Genomic DNA, 24,457 nt, shown 5'->3' with positions numbered 1-24,457 from the left:
GACTTGCTCATTGTGCCCAGTGACTTCTGTTTACTTTTGCACAAAGCTAAATCCTTGCCTAATCTGCCCATTTTTCTCCCTCTCGTGTGAGGGAGTGAGGTTTAGAAATGCTAGACAGAACCGAGAGATCTCAGGCACGAACAGTGTGGCTAGTAGCCTGTATAGACATGTGGTTGGAGCCTGTAGGTCTGTAAAAACTATAGATATTGTGTCCAGCTTAGTGTTGTCACGATACCAGAGTTTTGACTTCGATACCAGGTTTAGTATCACGATAGTCGATACTGAAACATTACTCAATACCAAAACGATACTCGATACCGAAGCGATACCACAGCAACTGATTAACTAAAGTCACAGAAAAACCACTGGGCTTTCTTTTTTTAAACATGAAACAATATGTTAATAACCGGTAGAACTAAAATAACAAGTAGAATATCTTCTATATTCAATTTCTTTCAAAAAATAAAACATACGTTTTCCTTATGCAAAACCATATCTGAGACTCAGAGCATCCAAAATGACATAAAAAAACACTTTGAAACTCATTTCTGAATCTTCTATATTGCAATATAGTCTACACACCATAGACATACAATGGATTTTTAGACAGCATACTACGATTCCCAGAGAGCATTTCAACTCCGAGTGCAATGCTCCACCCATGGCTGATGGCTGGCTACTGATAGCAAAGCCCAGACAAATGCAAAGTAGTCTAAATAAATTGCTGTCATGGCTAAGTTATGAGTGCATTTCACATTCATTTTGGGTTGTAGTGATATTATCATGCTCACATGAATGTCATGCTGAATATACACAAAACATTGCTCGAACACCTGCTCTTTCCATAACATAGACTGACCAGGTGAATCCAGGTGAAAGCTATGCTCCCTTATTGATGTCATTTGTTAAATCCACTTCAATCAGTATAGATGAAGGGGAGGGACAGGTTAAAGGATAATTTTTAAGCCTTGAACCAATTGAGACGGATTGTGTATGTGTGTGAATGGGTTGTGAATGACCTGGTTATATTTGGGAAAATATTTAAGCTAGGTGTATGTTTTTGCAAGTTGTGTGTGTGTGTGTGTGTGTGTATTCAACCTGGTTGTGTGTGTTTCTGCAGGTTGTGGGCCTCTACCGTCTGTGTGGCTCAGCAGCAGTAAAGAAGGAGCTGCGGGAGGCCTTTGAGAGGGACAGCCTAGGAGTGGAGCTCTGTGAAAACACTTACCCTGACATCAACGTCATCACAGGTAACATTACACTGCCAACCGCATCAGAACCCCTAACATATATTAAAACCCTTGCTGTGTGTGTGACATATACACATGTCCTACAAGTCTGTGCGTGTGTGTGTTTTGTAGTAAAAGCATTCCAGTCAGCATACCACCAGTATGTGAGTGTGCCTGAGGGGAGAGTCCTCACACGAACCAGCCAACCATCCAGGCCAACGTGCATTTAGGTCAATTCTTCATTCCTCTCTTCCAGGTTCAGACACACAACTCTCTCTGACCACCTCTGGAACACACACACACACACACACACACACACACACACATACACTGTTTTGCCATTATCTACACAAGAGGAGACAATAACCCAGTTTCACTCTGCTTAAAGTACTGTAATTCCTCACTGGTTTAATCAGTGTCAGTGACAAACTAGGACAAAGTATTTCATTTGCTAAATATTTGTATTTGTTCTGCCTGAACACGTGGGGACTTGAGTGAATGTCCAATTTTCCTCTTCCCCCTGCAGAAGGATATTCGCCTGATCAAAATGGCTGAATTAACCAACACCAATTATCTGTTCGCTTCTAGAGTCTGGCTGCCATGTCACCTTCAGTCAACCAATGAATACAGATTCCGGGAATAGACAGTTATGAGAAAAATACTTGCTCATGGATTTCTCCCACCGAAAAAGAGGAAGACCATGGAATCCCTCGGCATTGTGGGATTGGGAAGAGGCCCTTATAGGAGTCCTCGTATGATGCCTGCTTTGATCTGAATGCATGGCAGAGCAAAGAACACAGTTAACAGTTGAGCGGGTAATAAAAAAAGGGCCAACACCAGCGTGGATTGTTGGTTTATGCTTGCTGCCTAAATTTGCTCTGCCGAGCATGCGGTTGTTGCAGATGGGCTGAGGAAGTGGAGTGAGGGAGAGAGAGAAAGAGAGGAAGGGTGGTTGTCCTGGGCTAGGCAGGGCTGGGTTAGGCTGGGCAGAGAGCGGTGGTAGATAGAGGGGTATGGGGGTTGGTGGTTTGAGTGGAGTCAGGCCAGCCAGAGAGAGAGACAGAGAGGCTAGCTAATAAGCATGCCAAACGTGTGAGCTAAGAGGAGTCGGTGAGGGCTGGCTTGTCACACGGCTAATTTAAAAGGCAGAGGTAGTAAAAAGGAAGACCAAGTCAAAGTTCAATCCAGAGCTTGCAAAACATGTGCACTGCCTGGCCTTCCTTTGTTTCAAACCTTGATCCCAGACAAAGTTACCAACTTCAGTAAACAGCCTCATCATGGTTGTCATGCTCTGAATACAGAACAGTAGCTGACATAAATTAACTGAATTTATTTAGCCAACTCTGTTTTTGTATCAGCAGATTTCCTGGGGTTAGATTTTCCTTGCACTTTCAGTTTAACCCCATAAAGTTTTTGCTATGTACATTCAGACGTTTTTTTGTAGGTTAACATGGAGTCAATAGACACATAGACAACAGGAGTCTAGACCTTGCAGATCTGCACTGTAATCGAATCAGAGTCTGTGTTAACAGCTGGGATGTGGCTTAAATCAGGGAGGGAGGTGGAGGGGGGCAGAAGCGCTCTCTCTCTCTTAGCCCCCTTTGACTAGGGGACATTCCTCCAGGGCTGGGAGGCTTTGGCAGGACCCAGTGTCCACAGACCCACCCTCCAGTCTCCCAGCCCTCCAGTCCCCAGCCCCTTTAGACAGGAGCACAGATGGAGGGACAAGCTGGTCATTTTACTTTTAGTCACGGTTGTGTGTTTCAGTCCACCGGGCAGGGATTACCTCTGACTCTTCTGGTCCTGCTTGTAGAATCCGTAATGCTTAACCAAGGGAGGCAGTTGAGAGGCCTACTGGGTCAGTAACAGCATCTGCCATTTTGAAGTTCTTCTTGAAGTATAATTTATTTTTAGTCTATGTAACATAGCTAGGAGCATATACAAGGATCCCTTGTGTGGTGTTTTTGTTATTCACCCAATGTTCACAGGTCTGATGGACCCAATACAGAATTTACGTAAAAATACTTAATACTTAGATGTGGACTTATATCAATTACAAGCAATATAGACAGCATACATGGTTAGTATGTGCCATTTACCTCTGCTAGATCACATTTATCAATAAAAGCGCTGTTTTTTTATATAATCAAAACATGGGTGGAATAAATCATGTTTATCTTGAACAAATATAAATGAAACAAGGTTTTCATTACTATTGCTGTTTATTGCTTTGATCTGAACAAATTGGAAGGACAAATTTTACATACAGTATTTTATGGAAATGATAAATGAGCCTCATTGAACACTAATTAAGGCTGGTCTACACACCACATGAGGGACAGAGTTTTACTGTGTGTGGTTGCAAATGTATTTCTTGCACTTGATGCATGTGTACTGTGTCTTCCTGTCCTTCTTGGGTCCCAACACATTGCAGCGCTTCTTCTTGTTGCTACCGGCTGCAATCTACATTGATGAAAACACTTAGTACAGGAATTTTACTAACATCTCACTCACTCACTCACATATATAGTTACAGCAAGCCAAGGTAGGAGATTCAGACACACACATGCAACAACATCACTCACACCAGTATCCTCCTCCTGAATCCTCATCACTATGGCTGCAGAAGCTGGGGTCCTTGGGATATGTTGCCTCCTCTGGATTTGAGGTCTTACCAATGACTTGCCCAGCTCCTCGAGAAAGAGCCGTCTCCTCTGGAGCTTCCGTCTGTTCCAATCTGTGTTCAATGTCATTCAGATGACAACCGCGTTGTAAGCTGAGATGTCCGAGATGTTGAAGAATATCACAAGTGGCCAGCGTAGGGTTCTTCTTTTGCAACTGTAGCCAGTCACCAGCTTGTCTAAGTTGTCCACCCCCCCTTTTGTGGCATTGTATTCCTTTATGATTTCTGGTTTCCTGGCCACACAGACTCTCCCATCCCTATGCAGCGTACTCATGAGTACCACATTTTTGCCTTTCTTTGGCACATAGGACACTAGGAACGTGTCAGCCATGAACACAAACTCAGAAGAATTAATAGGCCTGTTCCGTGTATTTAACATGCTGGTAGAAATGTTGTAAAATGGATTTAAGTTTCCCTGCATTAAAGTCCTAGGCTACTAGGAGGGCCGCCTCTGGGTGTTTTCTTGTTTGCTTATAGCGGAATACAGCTCATTCAGCGGTTATTTACAAAAATACATAGTCCGTTGCCCCTTGTCTTACCAGACGCTGCTGTTCTATCCTGCCGGTGCACTGTATAACTAACCAGCTGTATGTTGATAGTGTCGTCGTTCAGCCACGACTCTGTGAAGCATAAGATATTACTGTTTTGAATGTCCCGTTGGTAGTTTAATCTTCCGCGAAGGTCATCTATTTTATTCTCCAAAGAATGCACGTTTGCTAGCTGAATGGGAGGAAGTCGGGGTTTATTCGATCGCCTACGAACTCTCAAAAGGCAGCCCGCCCTCCGGACCCTTTTTCTCTGCCTCCGCTTCACGCAAATCACGGGGATCTGGGCCTGTTCCCGAGAAAGCAGTATATCGTTCGCGTCGGGCTCGTCAGACTCGTCAAAGGAAAAAAAGGATTCTGCTAGTCCGTGGTGAGTAATCGCAGTCCTGATGTCCAGAAGTTATTTTCGGTCATAAGAGACGGTAGCGGCAACATTATGTACAAAATAAGTTTAAAAAATAAGTTACAAACAACACAAATAAATGAACAAAAAAACGCAATCGGTTGGGGGCACATAAAACTGCCTTTTTCTCCGGCGCCGTACTTATCACATGTGATGTTGCGGCCACGGAGTCCCTGTCACGTCCAAGACAACCTGCATCCCTTGGTTCTTCTCAGGGGCTCCTCCATCTGGCACCCCCATATACACTTGCAAGTTCCACGCATATGATGAAGCAGCATCGCAGTCAGCCCAGATCTTGATTCCATATTTTGTGGGTTTAGAAGATATGTACTGCCTGAAGGGGCAGCAGCACCTAAATGGCATAAGCTGCTCATCAACAGTAACGTTGGGCTCAGGGTTGTAAAACAGGGGAAGGCGGTCCACCCACTTGTCCCACACACTGACCTGATTGCAGCTAGCTTGTCTTTCTGTTGCCGAACTGGTCTGGTGTCTCGGTTATCGAAGTGGATAATCCTGGAAATAATGTGGAAGTTTTCCAGATACATTGTTGCAAGTTATCTGCCAGTTTCTGCATCTCACAAGGATTCTCTGGATTCCCCATTGGATCTGAAAACACCAGCAAGAAAAAGAACCCCAAAGTATGCATGTAAATGAGTTTGGTACATCTCCTTCCGTCTCTCTCCAAAAACATACCTTCACTCCAAATTAGTGCAGTCCAGAATGATTTTCTGAATGGTGTCTGGGATGTACAGTTCAAAAGAAGACTTTATGTCCTACACATGAGTAACTGCCATCTGCGTCAAGCCCTGATTGCATCCTTATCACATTGGCAGTAATGCGGGGTGGCTCATTCTTTGGGCAAGAAGACAATTTTTTGACATCCATATTTCTCCTCCTTCAAGCTGCTGATGAGCTGGCTGCTGACGGGCTGGTCCTGGGGCTGGCTGGGGGTCAATCTCGTCCTCTTCTTCCAACTCCCTGTCAGACTCCGAATTGACAGAGACATGGTCCTCATTCTGAAAATTCTTCATCTTCACACACTACAAAGGGTAAAGAGTGCGAGAAAAGCGGGACACAGACAGACAGGTTCTTGGTGCTATGTTGAAACATCAGGCCCAGGGAGGAGGAAGACAGAGTGAAGGCACACAGCAAACCTTTTTGTTTAATTTGTATTTGTTTTCACCTACACACATACACACACACTATTATTACCCTCGGTTCCAATGGACCGAACCACCACATATGTAATATACATGTGTAGGCTGGTGCAGTGTGCACTCAATGAAAATGTGTTATTTTACATGTTCTTCACAGAAAATGAGCCAAGGCCAATGAGTCTCAGGTTCTATCATTGTATCATTTTTATTTTAGTAAACATTGAAAATGGGTCCTTACAGACCTGAACACCACACAAGGGTTAACTGATGTTGCTCCACCTGGTAGCCTAATGCAAGGACAGTTGACAGTTATCTGAGGATAGCCCTTTCAAGCAACTTTCTGCTTGGCAGGAAGCCAACAAGAAGCTTCAGTGATGTGTTCTAACGTGAACAAAACAGTGAAAGGTAGGCCAGTGTTTTGAGCTGCTAGTTGCTCCAAAGAAGAAATCGAAAGTTGAGACTCCTCTTTCACTTGTTAGTTTGTTATAGGGTTGCAAAGGGAGGGTATTATATTACTGCTAACTTTCTATGTTTTCCTGTAAACTACCAGAATTTGGGTAACTTTCAAGGATTTTATCACATGACATCTAGTGGCCTTTTGGGGTACTTGAGATTATCACAGGTGTCTGTAATTATCTTTGGGCCTCTGTGTGGGCTTTTAAACTCAGCAGAAAAAATAAACGTCCTCTCACTGTCAACTGCGTTTATTTTCAGCAAACTTAACGTGGAAAAATAAGATTTCAAGAACATAAGATTCAACAACTGCGACATAAACAGAACAAGTTCCACGGACATGTGACTAACAGAAATGGAATAATGTGTCCCTGAACAAGGGGGGGTCAAAATCAAAAGTGTCAGTCAGTATCTGGTGTGGCCACCAGCTGCATTAAGTACTTCAGTGCATCTCCTCCTCATGGACTGCACCAGATTTGCCCGTTCTTGCTGTGAGATGGTACCCCACTCTTCCACCAAGTTACCTGCAAGTTCCCGGACATTTCTGGGGGGAATGGCCCTAGCCCTCACCCTCTGATCCAACAGGTCCCAGACGTGCTCAAATGGATTGAGATCCGGGCTCTTCGCTGGCTATGGCAGAACACTGACATTCCTATCTTGCATGAAATCACGCACAGAACGAGCAGTATGGCTGGTGGCATTGTCATGCTGGAGGGTCATGTCAGGATGAGCCTGCAGGAAGGGTACCACATGAGGGAGGAGGATGTCTTCCTTGTAACGCACAGCGTTGAGATTGCCTGCAATGAGAACAAGCTCGGTCCGATGATGCTGTGACACACCGCCCCAGACCATGACGGACCCTCCACCTCCAAATCGATCCCGCTCCAGAGTACAGGCCTCGGTGTAACACTCATTCCTTCGACGAAAAGCGCGAATCTGACCATCACCCCTGGTGAGACAAATCCGCGACTCGTCAGTGAAGAGCACTTTTTACCAGTCCTGTTTGGTCCAGTGATGGTGGGTTTGTGCCCATAGGCGACGTTGTTGCCGGTGATGTCTGGTGAGGACCTGCCTTACAACAGGCCTACAAGCCCTCAATCCAGCCTCTCTCAGCCTATTGCGGATAGTCTGAGCACTGGTGGAGGGATTGTGCGTTCCTGGTGTAACTTAGGCAGTTGTTGTTGCCATTCTGTACCTGTCCCGCAGGTGTGATGTTCGGATGTACCGATCCTGTGCAGGTGTTACACGTGGTCTTCCACTGCGAGGACGATCAGCTGTCCGTACTGTCTCCCTGTAGCGCTGTCTTAGGCGTCTCACAGTACGGTCATTGCAATTTATTGCCCTGGCCACATCTGCAGTCCTCATGCCTCCTTGCAGCATGCCTAAGGCACGTTCACGCAGATGAGCAGGGACCCTGGGCATCTTTCTTTTTGTGTTTTTCAGAGTCAGCAGAAAGACCTCTTTAGTGTCCTAAGTTTTCATAACTGTGACCTTAATTGCCTACCGCCTGTAAGCTGTTAGTGTCTTAACAACCGTTCCACAGGTTGCATGTTCATTCATTGTGTATGGTTCATTGAACAAGCATGGGAAACAGTGTTTAAACCCTTTACAATGAAGATCTATGAAGTTATTTGGATTTTTACGAATTCTTTGAAAGACCGGGTCCTGAAATTGGGACGTTTCTTTTTTTGCCGAGTTTATATAAAAATAATTAAATACGATGATTTTAAAATAGAATGACAAAGTTGTAAAATATTATCCTAAATATAAACCGTCAACTTAATGAATACATTTGTTTTTAATATGAGGGTTTCAGCATGTAATATCCTTTATATTTTTTTTACACACTTTATTTATTTTACAATGTCAATGTCTTTTTTGTAAATATTGACGCCAAACTGGTGGCAGTTGTGAGTTAAAGTCAATAGTTGGAAGAGTTGCAGAATTAATAGAAAATAATTCCATTGTTGATTAGATGCTTTTTTCATTAATTAGGCTATTTTCTCTTAAGCCATATGGTCTTTCTACTAGAAACTCATGGACTATCTGGACACAGATATAAAACATTTACACTATATATTAATACTTTTTTAAAGGGTTATTCAAGTATAAATGACCAAAGTTACCAAGACTGCCATAGATTACCTCGTTTTGCAAGCCTAGTTTGTTATCAGGGATACAGACCCCAGTTTGTAGCTCAGCTAGCTGACTTGAATTGTTTTTCATACCGCCAGTCCACTTCCCTCCACTCCAGCCCAGCCCTCCCCGTGCAGTGAAGACATGGAAAGACATTAACAAGTGCCCCCTTTGTTGCCGAACAAATACAGATGGTATTTGGCTCACTCACGCGTGTTGGATTAGCTGAGCTCTGGGCCACCAGGAGGCAGGGACGCCCCGGAGGGAGGTGGTCAGCCCGCCATACAAAGACCTACAGCCCTGGCCCTGTGTGAGTGGGTGGACGGGTGTCAGAGAGAGCAGCAGGCAACACCTTGAGGCAACATAAGGACTGGACCCCCCCCCCCCCAGCCTTCTCTCTACTGGTCTGCTGGTTCGAGGGGATGGGGGAGTAGTGGGGGTGCTGAAATTGGGGTTGTAGTGTTGGTAGGGGAGAACAAGTCCGTAATTTGTTACTTTAGGGTGGCACCGGCCGACGGCACCAGTGACCTGTAGTTTTTGTTTTAACAAGAGTTCAAAGGTTTTGGAGCATTGCCCCCATTACAGTATTGGTCTTGTAGTGTATGGATGTCATAATATTTCCTGATATTTCTGTAGAGATTCTGCAAAAGTCTACTTTGCTCTGTTTCAGTTTTCAGGACGATCTATAGTGAGATTTGCCTTTCAGGGATTACAATTTTGACCCAAAACACTATTTCTCAATCAATTCAAAGCTAATTACTGGCACAAAATCCCAAAACAACTTCACCGAAAAACCAAAACACCTTCCCTGAACAACAGTCCTCCTTTCCGTGGCGTGTTTGTTGCCTGTCTGACAGGCTGTGAAAATAAGGGTAACACCTGCAGAGCAAGGACACCTGTTCACCCCTGAGCCTGACCTTGCCTTGTGTTTGTGTGAGTGTGTTTCATTTAATGAGGACCTTTTAAAGCTACAGCGAAAATTGCAGGTGAAAACTCAATAAAACAAGTCTCAAATGGAATGAAAATGTCTATACATTTCAGCTGTTTCAAAAACATCGCTCTGCTATTATTATTTTTACTGAATGAATGTTGGGCTCAACCAGACATTTCTGTTTATGCTGCCCTACTTATAGAGGGGCAACTGTGGTGGGAGTGTCATGTGCGACCTCCGGAGGTAGCTTTTTACAATACGCAAGTTTGCATTACAGTAATGTCTCTCGAGAATCGATATTTCTCAAAGTTCTCCTTATTTCTCATCAATGCAAATAGACCCTCTAGAGAGAGAAGTCTGCTTTAGGTGCCTTCCCTGATTGGTTGACACAGCAGACTTAGTTTTGCAGGATTTTTTTTTTTTTTTTTCAGACTCGCTTCTGTGTACTGCTGTATTGAGCCATGTTGGGTCTTGAGTACAGTTATGGAGGGGGCTCAGTTCAGGCTCATAATGTGCAAACAGACCTGGGTTAGGCTCAGCGGAAGGGGAAGAAACGGTCACACACCATGAGTTCTATGACACAGTATAGGAGCAAAATAGGAAATCGTTTTTTACACAGCAAAGACGAAATAAAATACACTGAATGAACAGCCTCAATTCGTCGGGGCATGGAAACTACAAGGTTTCGAAAGAGTTCCGTAGGGATGCTGGCCCATGTTGACTTCAATGCTCCCCACAGTTGTGTCAAGTTGGCGGGATGTCCTTTGGGTGGTGGACCATTCTTGATACACAAAGAAGCGTGAAAACCCCAGCAGCGTTGCAGTTCTTGACACAACCCAGTGTGCCTGGTACCTACCACCATACCCCGTTCAATTGTCTCAAGGTTTAAAAATCCTTCTACACTGATTGAAGTGGATTTAACAAGTGACATCAATAAGTGATCATAGCTTTCACAAGAATTAAAGTGGTCTGTCTATGTCATGGAATAAGCAGGTGTTCTTAATGTTTTGTACACTAAGTGTATGTATACATCTTTAACATACAGTAGGACCCTACTATACATTTTCAGATTAGTTTAGTACATTCACACCTAGTGTAGTTGTTGTTGATATTCTTATCTCTATACTGTAACTATGTACTATGCTCTTGCCAGTGTATTTAAGTTGGATGTCTCTGCTGAATATATCACAACTGACCCAGAGAGTCATCTTGGACTTTTCAACAGTGAACTGAATCTAGAGTGCATTCGGAAAGTATCTTGACTTTTTCCATATTTTGTTACGTTAGTCTTATTCTAAAATAGATTAAATCGTTTTCCCCCCTCAATCTACACACAACACTCCATAATGACGAAGCAAAAACAGGTTTTTAGAAATTGTTGCAAATTTATTCAAAATAAAACACATATTACATTTACATACAGTACCAGTCAAACGTTTGGACACACTTACTCATTCAAGGGTTTTTCTTTATTTTTTTCCACATTCTAGAATAATAGTGAAGACATAAAAACTATGAAATAACAAATATGGAATCATGTTGTAACCAAAAAAAATTAAACTAATTCTTCGAAGTAGCTACCCTTTGCCTTGATGACAGCTTTGCACACTATTGGCATTCTCTCAACCAGCTTCATGAGGTAGTCACCTTGGAATGCATTTCAATTAACAGGTGTGCCTTGTTAATTTGTGGAATTTCTTTCCTTCTTAATGCATTTGAGCCAATCCGTTGTGTTGTGACAAAGTATGGGGGTATTCAGAAGAGAGCCCTATTTGGTAAAACACGAAGTCCATATTAAGGCAAGAACAGCTCAAATAAGCAAATAGAAATGACAGTCCATCATTACTTTAAGACATGAAGGTCAGTCAATCTGGAAAATGTCAAGAACTTTGAACATTTCTTCAAGTGCAGTCGCAAAAACCATCAAGCGCTATGGTGAAACTGGCTCGTATGTGGACCGCCACAGGAAAGGAAGACCCAGAGTTACCTCTGCTGCAGAAGATAAGTTCCTTAGTTACCAGCCTCGGAAATCGGCAATTATCTTCACCTCAGATTGCAGCCCAAATAAATGCTTTCTCAGAGTTCATGTAACAGATACATCTCAACATCAACTGTTTAGAGGAGACTGCGTGAATCAGGCCTTCATGGTCGAATTACTCCAAAGAAACCACTACTAAAGGACACCAGTAATAAGAAGAGACTTGCTTGGGCAAAGAAACACGAGCAATGGACATTAGACCGGTGGAAATATGTCCAAATTTGAGATTTTTTGGTTTCAACCACTGTAACTTTGTGAGATGCAGAGTAGGTGAACGGATTATCTCTGCATGTGTGGTTCCCACCGTGAAGCTTCCAGGAGGAGGTGTGAGGGTGCTTTTCTGGTGACACTTTCTGTGATTTATTTAGAATTCAAGGCACACTTAACCAGCATGGCTACCACAACATTCTGCAGCGATATGCCATCCCATCTGGTTTGAGCTTAGTGGGATTATCATTTGTTTTTCAACAGGACAATGACCAAAAAAACACACCTCCAGGCTGTGTAAGGGCTATTTGACCAAGAAGGAGAGTGATGGAGTGCTGCATCAGATGACCTGACCTCCACAATCACCCGACCTCAACTCAATTGAGATGGTTTGGGATGAGTTGGACCGCAGAGTGAAGGAAAAGCAGCCAAAAAGTGCTCAGCATATGTGGGAACTCCTTCAAGACTGTTGGAAAAGCATTTCAGGTGACTATCTCATGAAGCTGATTTGAATGAATGCCAAGAGTGTGCAAACCTGTCATCAAGGCAAAGGGTGGCTACTTTGAAGAATCTCAAATATAAAATATATTTAGATGTTTAACACTTTTTTTGGTTCCTACATGATTCCATATTTGTTATTTCGTAGTTTTGATGTCTTCACTATTATTCAACAATGTAGAAAATAGTCAAATAAATAAAAACCCTTGAATGAGTAGGTGTGTCCAAAATGTTGACTGGCACAGTAAATATTCATGACCTGTACTCAGTACTTTGTTGAAGCACCATTGACAGTGATTACAGCGTTGCGTCTTCTTTTGTATGATGCAACAAGCTTGACATACCTTTATTTGGGGAGTTTCTCCCATTCTTCTCTGTAGATCCTGTTAACCTCTGTCAGGTTGAATGGGGAGTGCCGCTGCACAGCTATTTTGTTGTGAGAGATGTTCGATCGGATTCAAGTCCGGGCTCTGGCTGGGCCACTCAAGGACATTCAGAAACATGTCCCGAAGCCATTCCTGCGTTGTCTTGGCTGTGGGGTCGCTTAGGGTCGCTGTCCTGTTGGAAGGTGAACCTTTACCCCAGTCTGAGGTCCTGAGCACTCTGGAGAAGGTTTTCATCAAGGATCTCTCTGTACTTTGCTCCGTTTATATTTCCCTCGATCCTGACTAGTCTCCCAGTCCCTGCCGCTGAAATACATCCCCACAGCATGATGCTGCCACCACCATTCTTCACCGTAGGGATAGTGCCAGGTTTCCTCCAAACGTGACGCTTGGCATTCAGGCCAAAGAGTTCAATCTTGGTTTCATCAGACAAGATATCTTGTTTCTCATGGTCTGAGAGTCCTTTAGGTGCCTTTTGGCAGACTCCAAGCGGGCTGTCATGTGCCTTTTACTGAAGAGTGGCTTCCGTCTGGCCACTCTACCATAAAGGGCTGATTGGTGGAGTGCTCCGGAGATGGTTGTCCTTCTGAAAGGTTCTCCCATCTCCACAGAGGACCACTAGAGCTCTGTCAGAGTGACCATCAGGTTCTTGGTCACTTCCCTGACCAAGGCCCTTCTCCCAGATTGCTCTGTTTGGCTGGGCAGACAGCTCAAGGAAGAGTCTTGGCGGTTCTAAACTTCTTCCATTTAAGAATGATGGAGGCCAGTGGTTTTTGGGGACCTTCAATGCTGCAGAAATGTTTTGGTACCCTTCTCCAGATCTGTGCCTCGACACAATCCTGTCTCGGAGCTCTACGGACAATTGCTTCGACCTCATGGCTTGGTTTTTGCTCTGACATGCACTTTCAACTGTGACCTTATATAAACATGTGTCTGCCTTTCCAAATCATATCCAATCAATTGAATTTACCGCAGATGGACTCAAATGAAGTTATAGAAACATCTCAAGGATGATTCATGGAAACAGGATGCACCTGAGTCTCATAGCAAAGGTTCTGAATACTTATGTAAATAAGTTATTTCTGTTTTTTATTTTAATACATTTACTAAAATGTATAAAAACCTGTTTTCACTTTGTCATTATGGTGTATTGTGTGTAGATTGATGAGGATTTGTTTATTTAATTTTAGAATAAGGCTGTAACGTAACAAAATGTGGAAAAAGTCAAGGGGTCTAAATACTTTCTGAATGCACTGTACATCACTATGTCAACAGGAGTGTACCTACTGCATTCCTGCCAGACTTCATGCACTGGAATGAGAATAGAATGGAACAGTCCTTTATTATTCCATCTCTGGGGAGGAAATCCTGGTTATTCCACCACTAAAAAGCAGCCTAATCCCAGATTCCCACTTAATGGTCAATCTGCTCTTTGTTTCCTGTCTCTGGCTGGATTAGTGGGTAGCAGGGATGGTGATTATGCCAGGCAGTCTGAAATAGACGGGACTCTCTTCCTTAAGTGGACAAAGGGAATGGACATGATAAAAAGTGAACATTGATTCATGTTCTCATTGCTCCTCTAAATCTGTTAGGGAACATTGTCACTATGCAACTACTAGACGGTGAGTTGTAATGTAGAATGTTAGAAATAAAATATTGGTAAAAATGTACATTAAACTCTTCCTTTCTTCCCTCAGCCCTATGTTCCGTCAGTACCCACTGAACCAATTTTAATTCAAATTGGCACAAATGCTTATTGTTATAAGATAGAACATTGTTGATTCAGTATTCAGACCCCTTGATAATTTCCACATTTTGTTACGTTACAGCCATATTCTAGAATTGATTAAATTGTTTTTTTTCCCAATGTCACAATAAAAAATAAATGTGTTTGCATGATTAATCTAATCAAATTTGTTTATAAAGCCCTTCTTACATCAGCTGATATCTCAAAGTTCTGTACAGAAACCCAGCCTAAAACCCCAAACAGCAAGCAATGCAGGTGTAGAAGCGCGGTGGCTAGGAAAAACTCCTTAGAAAGGCCAGAACCTAAGAAGAAACCAATAGAGGAACCAGGCTATGAGGGGTGCCCAGTCCTCTTCTGGCTGTGCCGGGTGGAGATTATAACAGAACATGGCCAAGATGTTCAAATGTTCATAGATGACCAGCAGGGTAAAATAATAATATTCACAGTGGTTGTCGAGGGTGCAACAGGTCAGCACCTCAGGAGTAAATGTCAGTTGGCTTTTCATAGCCGATCATTCAGAGTATCTCTACCGCTCCTGCTGTCTCTAGAGAGTTGAAAACAGCAGGTCTGGGACAGGTAGCACGTCCGGTGAACAGGTCAGGTTTCCATAGCCGCAGGCAGAACAGTTGAAACTGGAGCAGCAGCACGGCCAGTTGGACTGGGGACAGCAAGGAGTCATCAGGCCAGCTAGTCCTGAGGCATGGTCCTAGGGCTCAGGTCCTCTGAGAGAGAGAGAAAGAAAGAAAGAGAGAGAGAGAATTAGAGATAGCATACTTAAATTCACACAGGACACAGGATAAGACAGGAGAAATACTCCAGATATAACAGACTGACCCTAGCCGCCCGACACATAAACTACTACAGAATAAAAACTGGAGGCTGAGACAGGGGGGTCGGGAGACACTGTGGCCCCATCCGACGATACCCCCGGGACAGGGCCAAACAGGCAGGATATAACCCCACCCACTTTGCCAAAGCACAGCCCCCACACCACTAGAGGGATATCTTCAACCACCAACTTACCATCCTGAGACAAGCCCGAGTATAGCCCACAAAGATCTCCGCCACGGCACAACCCAAGAGGGGGGCGCCAACCCAGACAGGAAGATTACATCAGTGACTCAACCCACTCAAGTGACTCACCCCTCCTAGGGACGGCATGGAAGAGCACCAGTAAGCCAGTGACTCAGCCTCTGTAATAGGGTTGGAGGCAGAGAATCCCAGTGGAGAGAGGGGAACCGGCAAGGCAGAGACAGCAAGGGCGGTTCGTTGCTCCAGTGCCTTTCCGTTCACCTTCACACTCCTGGGCCAGACTACACTCAATCATAGGACCTACTGAAGAGATGAGTCTTCAATGAAGACTCATGAAGAAGGTTGAGACCGAGTCTGCGTCTCTCACATGGGTAGGCAGACCATTCCATAAAAATTGTGCTCGATAGGTGAAAGCCCTGCCTCCAGCTGTTTGCTTAGAAATTCTAGGGACAGTTAGGAGGCCTGCGTCTTGTGACCGTAGCGTACGTGTAGGTATGTACGGCAGGACCATATCGGAAAGATAGGTAGGACCAGGCCCATGTAATGTTTTGTAGGTTAGCAGTAAAACCTTGAAATCAGCCCTTGCCTTAACAGTGTAGAGAGGTTAGCACTGGAGTAATATGATCAAATTGTAGGGTTCTAGTCAAGATTCTGGCAGCCGTGTTTAGCACTAACTGAAGTTTATTTAGTGCTTTATCTGCGTTGCCGGAAAGAAGAGCATTGCAGTAGTCTAACCTAGAAGTGACAAAAGCATGGATACATTTTTCTGCATAATTTTTGGACAGAAAGTTTCAGATTTTTGCAATGTTATGTAGATGGAAAAAAGCTGTCCTTGAAACAGTCTTGATATGTTCGTCAAAAGAGATCAGAGTCCAGAGTAAGGTCTACAATTTTTTTTCTGATGTCTTGGCTGATGTCTTTAGATTTTCTCATGATGTCAAGCAAAGAGGCACTGAGTTTGAAGGTAGTCCTTGAAATACATCCACAGGTACACCTCCAATTGACTCAAATGATGTCAATTAGCCTATCAGAAGTTTCTAAAGCCATGTCATAATTTCTGGAATTTTCAAAACTGTTGAAAGGCACAGTTAACTTAGTGTATGTTAACTTCTGACCCACTGGAATTGTGATACAGTGAATTCTAAGTGAAATAATCTGTCTGTAAACAATTGTTGGAAAAATTACTTGTGTCATGCACAAAGTAGATGTCCTAACCGACTTGCCAAAACTATAGTTTGTTAACAAGATATTTGTGGAGTGGTTGAAACACGAGTTTTAATGACTCCAACCTAAGTGTATGTAAACTTCCGACTTCAACTGTAGAAATAATACTAAAGTAAAACACGTAATAATAAATTCACAATGAGTAGCGATAACTTGGATGTATACACGGGGTACCAGTACCGAGTTGATGTGCAGGGGTACGAAGTAATTGAGTTAGATATGTACATATAACTAGGAATAACGTGACCGATAATAAACAGTAGCAGCAGCATATGTGATGAGTTTTAAAAAAGTTTGCTCAAAAAGGGTAAATGCGGATTGTCCGGGTAGCGAATTGGTTAAATGTTTAACTATTTAGCAGTCTTCTGGCTAGGGAGTAGAAGAACGCACTCAAAGTTTGTTTTCAAAAAATAAATTACAAAATATTTAGCAGTCTTATGTCTTGGGGGTAGAATAACATTCCCAGAACATTTGTTCTCAGAACGTAAACACAAAAAATGATACGTTCCCACAACTTCCAATGATCCAAAGGTGCTAGCTGGGTAGTCAGGCACTGAATAAAGAGAGAAAATAATCCAGTCCACCTCAAAGAATTGACACGCTGTCAATACCCTTTTTCTTCTTTCTTTATTTCTGTATTTGTCTGTTATTTTTTGTCCTCCCCCTTCATGAAAAGAAAAGGCAAGGGGCTTAGTGTATATAGACAGTGTGGGCTTCATGTTTCTTCGTCTCTTTTGTCTGAGCCTGGTGAAGGCTGAATGTGGCTGGAGTTACAGGTGTGAACGCCCACGCCATCACAGAACCGAGTCCCCCCACCCTCTTCGCCCCACCACCTTCTCCGACATTCTGAGGCTGCCATGTCATACCCGATTTCAATCAGAACAGAGCCCACCACAACAATGAGTCTTAAAAGCCTTGGCAGCCAGCAGAGTTGGCTGCCAAGGTTGCTGTATAAAAGAAGGGGAGAAGAAAATATTTAGCTTTTCTCAATAACGACTCTTCGTAAAGATAATATTCTTCGGGATTTGTCAGGTATTTTAAGCTGTCTTGTGAAGTAGTACATAAGAGGTATTTCACTTCATTGAGCCGTGTAAAAAACGTATGAAGCCCAGCTGATAAGGTCCACAGAGCGCAAACAGACAGTGGTGTTGTTCATTGTGTCCTTTCTGGTGAAAATCTTTGCTGTCCTCTTAAGTAGCATCTGGCAGCTGTCATCATCATTATCAGAGTTGTTATGATCAGAGATCATTTTTCTGTTAACTCAATGAAGGGTTTCTCATGCTCTCTCTCACTCTCTCTCCTCCCTTCCCCTACTTCTCCTCTCGCCGTCTCCTCCCTCTCTCTCTCCCACTCCCTCTCATTCACCCTTCTCTTCCCCTCTCTCCCTCTTCTTCTCTCTCTCCTCTCTCTCTCCAGGTGTTCTGAAGGACTACCTGCGTGAGTTGCCCTACCCACTTATCACTAAGCACTTGTATGAGACTGTGTTGGACTCTATGGCTCAGAGACCTCTGCGTATCGGAGCAGGAGGATGTGAAAATGACCCGGCAGACACAGAACACACCGTCAGTCTCCTGGAGAACCTGCCAGAGGTGGAGAGGGTAAGGGACAGTTCCTCTTCAATCGATCAATCAAGTTTATTCATAAATCAACATTTGTCACAAAGTGCTTTTGCAGATGCCTTTTTGGGTTCACAGTGCTCTTGGCTCTCTACATTCACCAAGTTCCTTCAGTAGTGTTCATTAGTACTGTGCAGCGTTCACAGTACACAGTTTCAAACCCTCTTGATGTTAGGAAATAACAGTAGCTGAGGGAAATAGCAATAACATAAACAAAGACCCAATAAGCGACACATTTCGTTTGAATGCATTGTTGTGCAACTGACTAGGTATTCCCTTTCCCTTAGTGTGTTTGTGCTTCTAAAATGAGCCGTGTGTTTGGTCAGTGTTAATCCGCCCTTACCCAGTATGTCCTCTGTCTCTGTTACCCCAGTTGACCCTGCGGAGGCTGCTGGACCATCTGAAGCTGGTGGCGTCACACCATGAGGTCAACAAGATGACGTGTCAGAACCTGGCGGTATGCTTCGGCCCCGTGCTGCTCAGCCAACGCCAGGAGGCCAGCTGTCATAGCAACCGGGTCTTCATCGACTCGGAGGAGCTGGCCAGCGCCCTACACTTCAAGAAACATATCGAAGTGCTACACTACCTGCTGCAGCTATGGCCAGGTAACCTCCACCATAGAGATACACTACAATACTAGAGTGGCCTTTGAAATTAACCTTCATAACTCTAGAATGAGGTGATAATGGCAGCCATCTTGGTCAGGGATGCATTCTAAACCAGTATACTTCATGGTGTAGTACCATGCAGTACCACTGGATCTAGAGGCCTTTTATATTTACTAAATGACTATCTTAATTACTGGCTCATTACTCCTGCAGTGAATGTATCAGCCTTTTAGATCAGGCCGTTGAGTAGTGTGTCTACAGTACATGGGCATTCTGAATTACTAAACCAACAACTTAATAAACAAGTAATAACAGACTTAAGCATTCACCCAAAATCAGACAAGCCATTTCTCAGAAGGACACTATGTTCCCCCGGATGCTTTCTAGTGCAAATTGTTCCCAGCACTTTACTGTGGTTATGTTCCAAACATGACTTTAAAAGGCTGGGTTGGCACTTTGGCTGACACACGCACACCACACACACACACACACACACACACACACACACACACACACACACACACACACACACCACACACAACACACACACACACACACACAACACACACACACACACACACACACACACACACAAAAGACAACATCACAGCAGATAGCCATTCGCCACATCTGTTCGGTCATCGTAGATTAAATGCTCCACAAGAGTGCTTCATCATGACGGGAGGGCCAAAGCCTTACTGTAAACCAAGCTCAGTGGGCAGGGACACTTTTATATAAATCACCGTACAGAGAAAGTATGCGTCTAAAATGGCACCCTATTCCTTATATAGCGCACTACTTTTGTTCAGAGCCCTATGGGACCTGGTCAAAAGAAGTGCACTGTAAAAGTGAATAGGGTGCCATTTGGGATGCATCTGAAGACATCCTGGACCAACTGTGGCTCGATGGTTGGTAATGTGTCTCTGTTCTGCTCTCAGCAGCTGTCTTCTTTGTGTGCACGGTGATACGAGAGACAGATATAAACTGTTGAGTATAACTGGGATATAGGGATATGAAAGAAAGATGAGCGTAGGGTTGCTAGGGGGTTTGGTTGTCAAATCCTGTGCCGATGGATGTGCTGCCTCTAAGGAGGATGGGGAAGAGAAGACTATAAGACTATACAGTAACTGTCTGATCCCCTCAGATCTCTAACATTTTCTCTAACCAATTTAACTTCATAGTGTTGTGTATACAGTTGAAGTCAGAAGTTTACATACACCTTAGCCAAATACATTTAAACTCAGTTTTTCACATTTCCTGACATTTAATCCTAGTAAACATTCCCTGTCTTAGGTCAGTTAGGATCACCACTTTATTTTAAGAATGTGAAATGTCAGAATAATAGTAGAGAGACTGATTTATTTCAGCTTTTATTTCTTTCATCACAATCCCAGTGGGTCAGACGTTTACATACACTCAATTAGTATTTGGTAGCATTACCTTTAAATTGTTTAACTTGGGTCAAACGTTTCAGGTAGCCTTCCACAAGCTTCCCACAATAAGTTGGGTGAATTTTGGCCCATTCCTCCTAACAGAGCTGGTGTAACTGAGTCAGGTTTGTAGGCCTCCTTGCTCGCACACGCTTTTTCATTTTTTTTTCAGTTGTGCCCACAAATGTTCTATAGGATTGAAGTCAGGGCTTTGTGATGGACACTCCAATACCTTGATTTAGTTGTCCTTAAGGCACTTTTGCCACAACTTTGGAAGTATGCTTGGGGTCATTGTCCATTTGGAAGACCCATTTGCGACCAAGCTTTAACTTCCTGACTGATGTCTTGATGTTGCTTCAATAAATGCACATAATTTTCCTCTTCATCATGCCATCTATTTTGTGAAGTGCACCAGTCCCTCCGGCAGCAAAGCACCCCCACAACATGATGCTGCCACCCCCGTGCTTCATGGTTGGGATGGTGTTCTTCGGCTTGCAAGCCTCCCCCTTTTCCCTCCAAACATAACGATGGTCATTATGGCCAAACAGTTCTATTTTTGTTTCATCAGACCAGAGGACTTTTCTCCAAAAAGTACGATCTTTGTCCCCATGTGCAGTTGCAAACCGTAGTCTGGCTTTTTTATGGCGGTTTTGGAGCCGTGGCTTCTTCCTTGCTGAGCGACCTTTCAGGTTATGTCGATATAGGACTTGTTTTACTGTGGATAACGATATTTTTGTACCTGTTTCCTCCAGCATCTTCACAAGGTCCTTTGCTGTTGTTCTGGGATTGATTTGCACTTTTCGCACCAAAGTACATTCATTTCTAGGAGACAGAACACGTCTCCTTCCTGAGCAGCATGACAGTTGCGTGGTCCCATGGTGTTTTATACTTGCGTACTATTGTTTGTACAGATGAACTTGGTACCTTCAGGCATTTGGAAATGAACCAGACTTGTGGAGGTCTACAATTATTTTTCTGGGTTATTGGCTGATTTCTTTTGATTTTCCCATGATGTCAAGCAAAGAGGCACTGAGTTTGAAGGTAGGCACTGAGTTTGAAGGTAGGCCTTGAAATACATCCACAGGTACACCTCCAATTGACTCAAATGATGTCAATTAGCCTATCAGAAGCGTCTAAGCCATGACATCATTTTCTGGAATTTTCCAAGCTGTTTAAAGGCACAGTCAACTTAGTGTATGTAAACTTCTGACCTACTGGAATTGTGATACAGTGAAATAATCTGTCTGTAAATAATTGTTGGAAAAATTACTTGTGCCATGCACATAGTAGATGTCCTAACCAACTTGCCAAAACTATAGTTTGTTAACAAGATATTTGTTGAGAAGTTGAAAAATTAGTTTAATTGACTCCAACCTAAGTGTATGTAAACTTCCGACTTCAACTGTATACAGTGCCTTCAGAAAGTATTTACACCCCTTGACTTTTTTTGTCCCTGGCTTACACACAATACCTGATCATGTTAAAGTGGAATTATGTTTTTCAAAGTTTTTACCAATTAATAAAAATGAAAGCTGAAATGTCTTGAGTCAATAAGTATTCACCCCCTTTGTTATGGCAAGCCTAAATAAGTTCAGGAGTAAAACATTTGCTTAACAAGTCACATAATGTTTTCACTTTGTCAATATGGGGTATTGTGTGTGGATGGGTGAGAAAAAAATATATTGAATCCATTTTGAAGTCAGGCTGTGACACTACAAAATAATAAGAATAAGAATAGGTCAAAGGGTATGAATTCTTTCAGTGCTCCATATACAACTCTTACATGAGACAAATTCTGTACTTGGAAAATATCCTTATTTATAGATTGCAAACATGTTAGTGCTAGTTAGATATTCAGTCCAAGGAAACCATCTCAGATCATTTTGTACCTGAGATAACAGACTGTTGTTGAATATTGTACCCATTAATTTATTGTCAGCTGCAAAAATGTACCTCTACCATAGACCAGTTAAACTGGTACAACACTTCCACTCACGGGTTGCCAAAAATAACTATCTGAAAGCCACACCCCAAGTAATCCATGCCTCTAATATAATGTACCATAGACCAGTTACAACACTTCTACTCGCGGGTGGCCAAAAATAATAAATTGGAAGCCTCGCCAACACTAAGCCATGCCGCCAATATAATTTCACAGTGTGCCTTGTCTTTTTCGAGCGAATTGTAGACTTACCCCACATGAATGTATTTGTTAGTGACAGAGACATGGTTCTTCAATTCATACATTTTTGAACCCGTGGCCTTCAAGTGAGTTCCTTGGCTAATATTATCATTGTAATTCAACTCTTTATGGTGATACATTACATATCTCATAAGGCCTTATTTTGAGGCCTAGCATTAACCTAATACAGTGGCCTGAAACTCATGGTTTACAGGCCACGTCAGGCCTGTTAGTATGGTTGCAAAATTCCAGTAACTTTCCCCAAATTCCCAGATTTAATCTTCCATCTGGGATTTCTGGAAGCTTGTAAATCACATTATGCTGGCTTGCAAAGTGTAATTTCTGTTGGAACTGGAGTTTAGAAATCCAACAGTTGGAATTTTTAGGATTAGGAACAATGTGCGGATGCTATCTAAGACATTTAAACTGGAACAACCATTTTAGTAATGGGTGCCAAAAATCTATCTAATGATTGGATCAGTTTAGGGAATTGTATGTTATGTATCTTTGTGTAGCATAATATGAATCAACCAATCACTCAATGTACATGCAAAAACACAGATATTAAAAACAATTAAAACAATTCTACCTGTCGTAGAGCATGCTGGGTAAAAAGTTTATTTGTTATCATAACTTTAAAAAATGTAGTATATGCGACTTCTCATTTAGTTTGGGTCAGTACCATATAAACATTTTAAGTAATAATTACTTTTCATTAACTTTGAGTTCAACTTACTAGAAGTATTTGAGTAAAAAATACTTGGGGGTCACAGTGTAGTTTCCATCCCTGGCTAGAGCCTAGAGGTGTGTCCTGAGTGAATAACTCTAACCTTGACCAAACTGAAATTTAAGTCTTGGCTGGCCTGCAAACCTATGTTTACACACACACACGCGCGCGCGCGCACACAAACACACACACACACACACATATATATATATATATATATATATATATATATATATATATATATATATATATACATACCTCCTGTTCTTTATGCCCACTTCCTCAGCTCAGTGTGTAATGTAATTAAGGACATTCCAGTCCTAACCTTAGCCCATAGCTCTCCCAGCTTTACTATAACATTTAAAAACCATTATAGGATATTTTCAGCTTCTTCACAAGGTCCACACCTTCCAATGCATTGTTGCATAGGCCTGGATTGTGTGTCTGGGAGTGTATGAGTGTGAGAATGCTTTGCTTGGCATCTGTACGTGCTTTGTTTTGTGTTCGGGGAGGAGAGTGTTAATGTACTGTATGTGGCGATTTTAGCATGTAAATCTTGTAGGACAACAAATATATTTTTTAGATGCATGCCACTACACTACACAACACAAAAATAAACTAGACATGAATTGCACTATGACAGTGACAAACGGTGACCACAAATTGTTAGGGCCTACATAAAGCTGTCCCAACAGCAGTCCCAACACCTTACCACTGCTACACCTGGCTATCAGCTGAGCCTTGTCTGGCGGCAGCGAAACAGTTAATTCAGCCTCAGTTACTGCCTTTTTTTTTTAAAACATAGCTTATATGGCTGACTTGCTTAAACAAATGTGGTTTCTATTGACAATTGAGATGTACAAACTATGGCATAAGGGGACGACGAGCTGATAAGAGGCAATCCATCATTTCGTTTTAGACATAAATGAGCGAGCTAGGACAGACGTAGTCAATTTAACTATTTGTTCAGCACTTTTGAAATATAATTCAGAACATGGGTCGTTCTTACAGTATTCTCCCTGTACACCAAGTCAGAACCATATGATAAATAAAGGGGGCAAATAAGCAGACAATGAAATCTCTTACAATATTCAATTACATTTCTCTTAAACAGGCGAGGCTACATGTGCACCACCAAGTCAGAACAGTAGTCGAAATTAAGAGGGGGAAAAGGGACCAAATTATTAGGGTGAGGCACATGGGCTACTAACAAGTTACTACACAACATACT

The 24,457-nt window shown here is 42.7% G+C and overlaps 1 protein-coding gene across 3 annotated transcripts in view; it reads left to right on the top strand.

Annotated features, from left to right (window-relative positions):
* The window catches only part of LOC111971208 (rho GTPase-activating protein SYDE2-like), an 85,282-nt gene that overhangs the window by 53,944 nt on the left and 6,881 nt on the right, over positions 1 to 24,457 (top strand). For all 3 annotated transcript variants that reach the window (XM_070446229.1, XM_070446228.1, XM_023998000.2), the window contains exons 4-6: positions 1,121 to 1,247; positions 18,080 to 18,261; positions 18,653 to 18,884. In XM_070446229.1, the coding sequence (XP_070302330.1) occupies positions 1,121 to 1,247; positions 18,080 to 18,261; positions 18,653 to 18,884 (541 nt within the window). The remainder of the gene's footprint in view (positions 1 to 1,120; positions 1,248 to 18,079; positions 18,262 to 18,652; positions 18,885 to 24,457) is intronic.

The sequence above is a fragment of the Salvelinus sp. IW2-2015 genome, linkage group LG13 (genome assembly GCF_002910315.2).
Source record: "Salvelinus sp. IW2-2015 linkage group LG13, ASM291031v2, whole genome shotgun sequence".
Taxonomy (NCBI): Eukaryota; Metazoa; Chordata; class Actinopteri; order Salmoniformes; family Salmonidae; genus Salvelinus; species Salvelinus sp. IW2-2015.
Note: the sequence above shows the minus strand (reverse complement) of the source record. Positions and strands in the feature narration are given on the sequence as shown.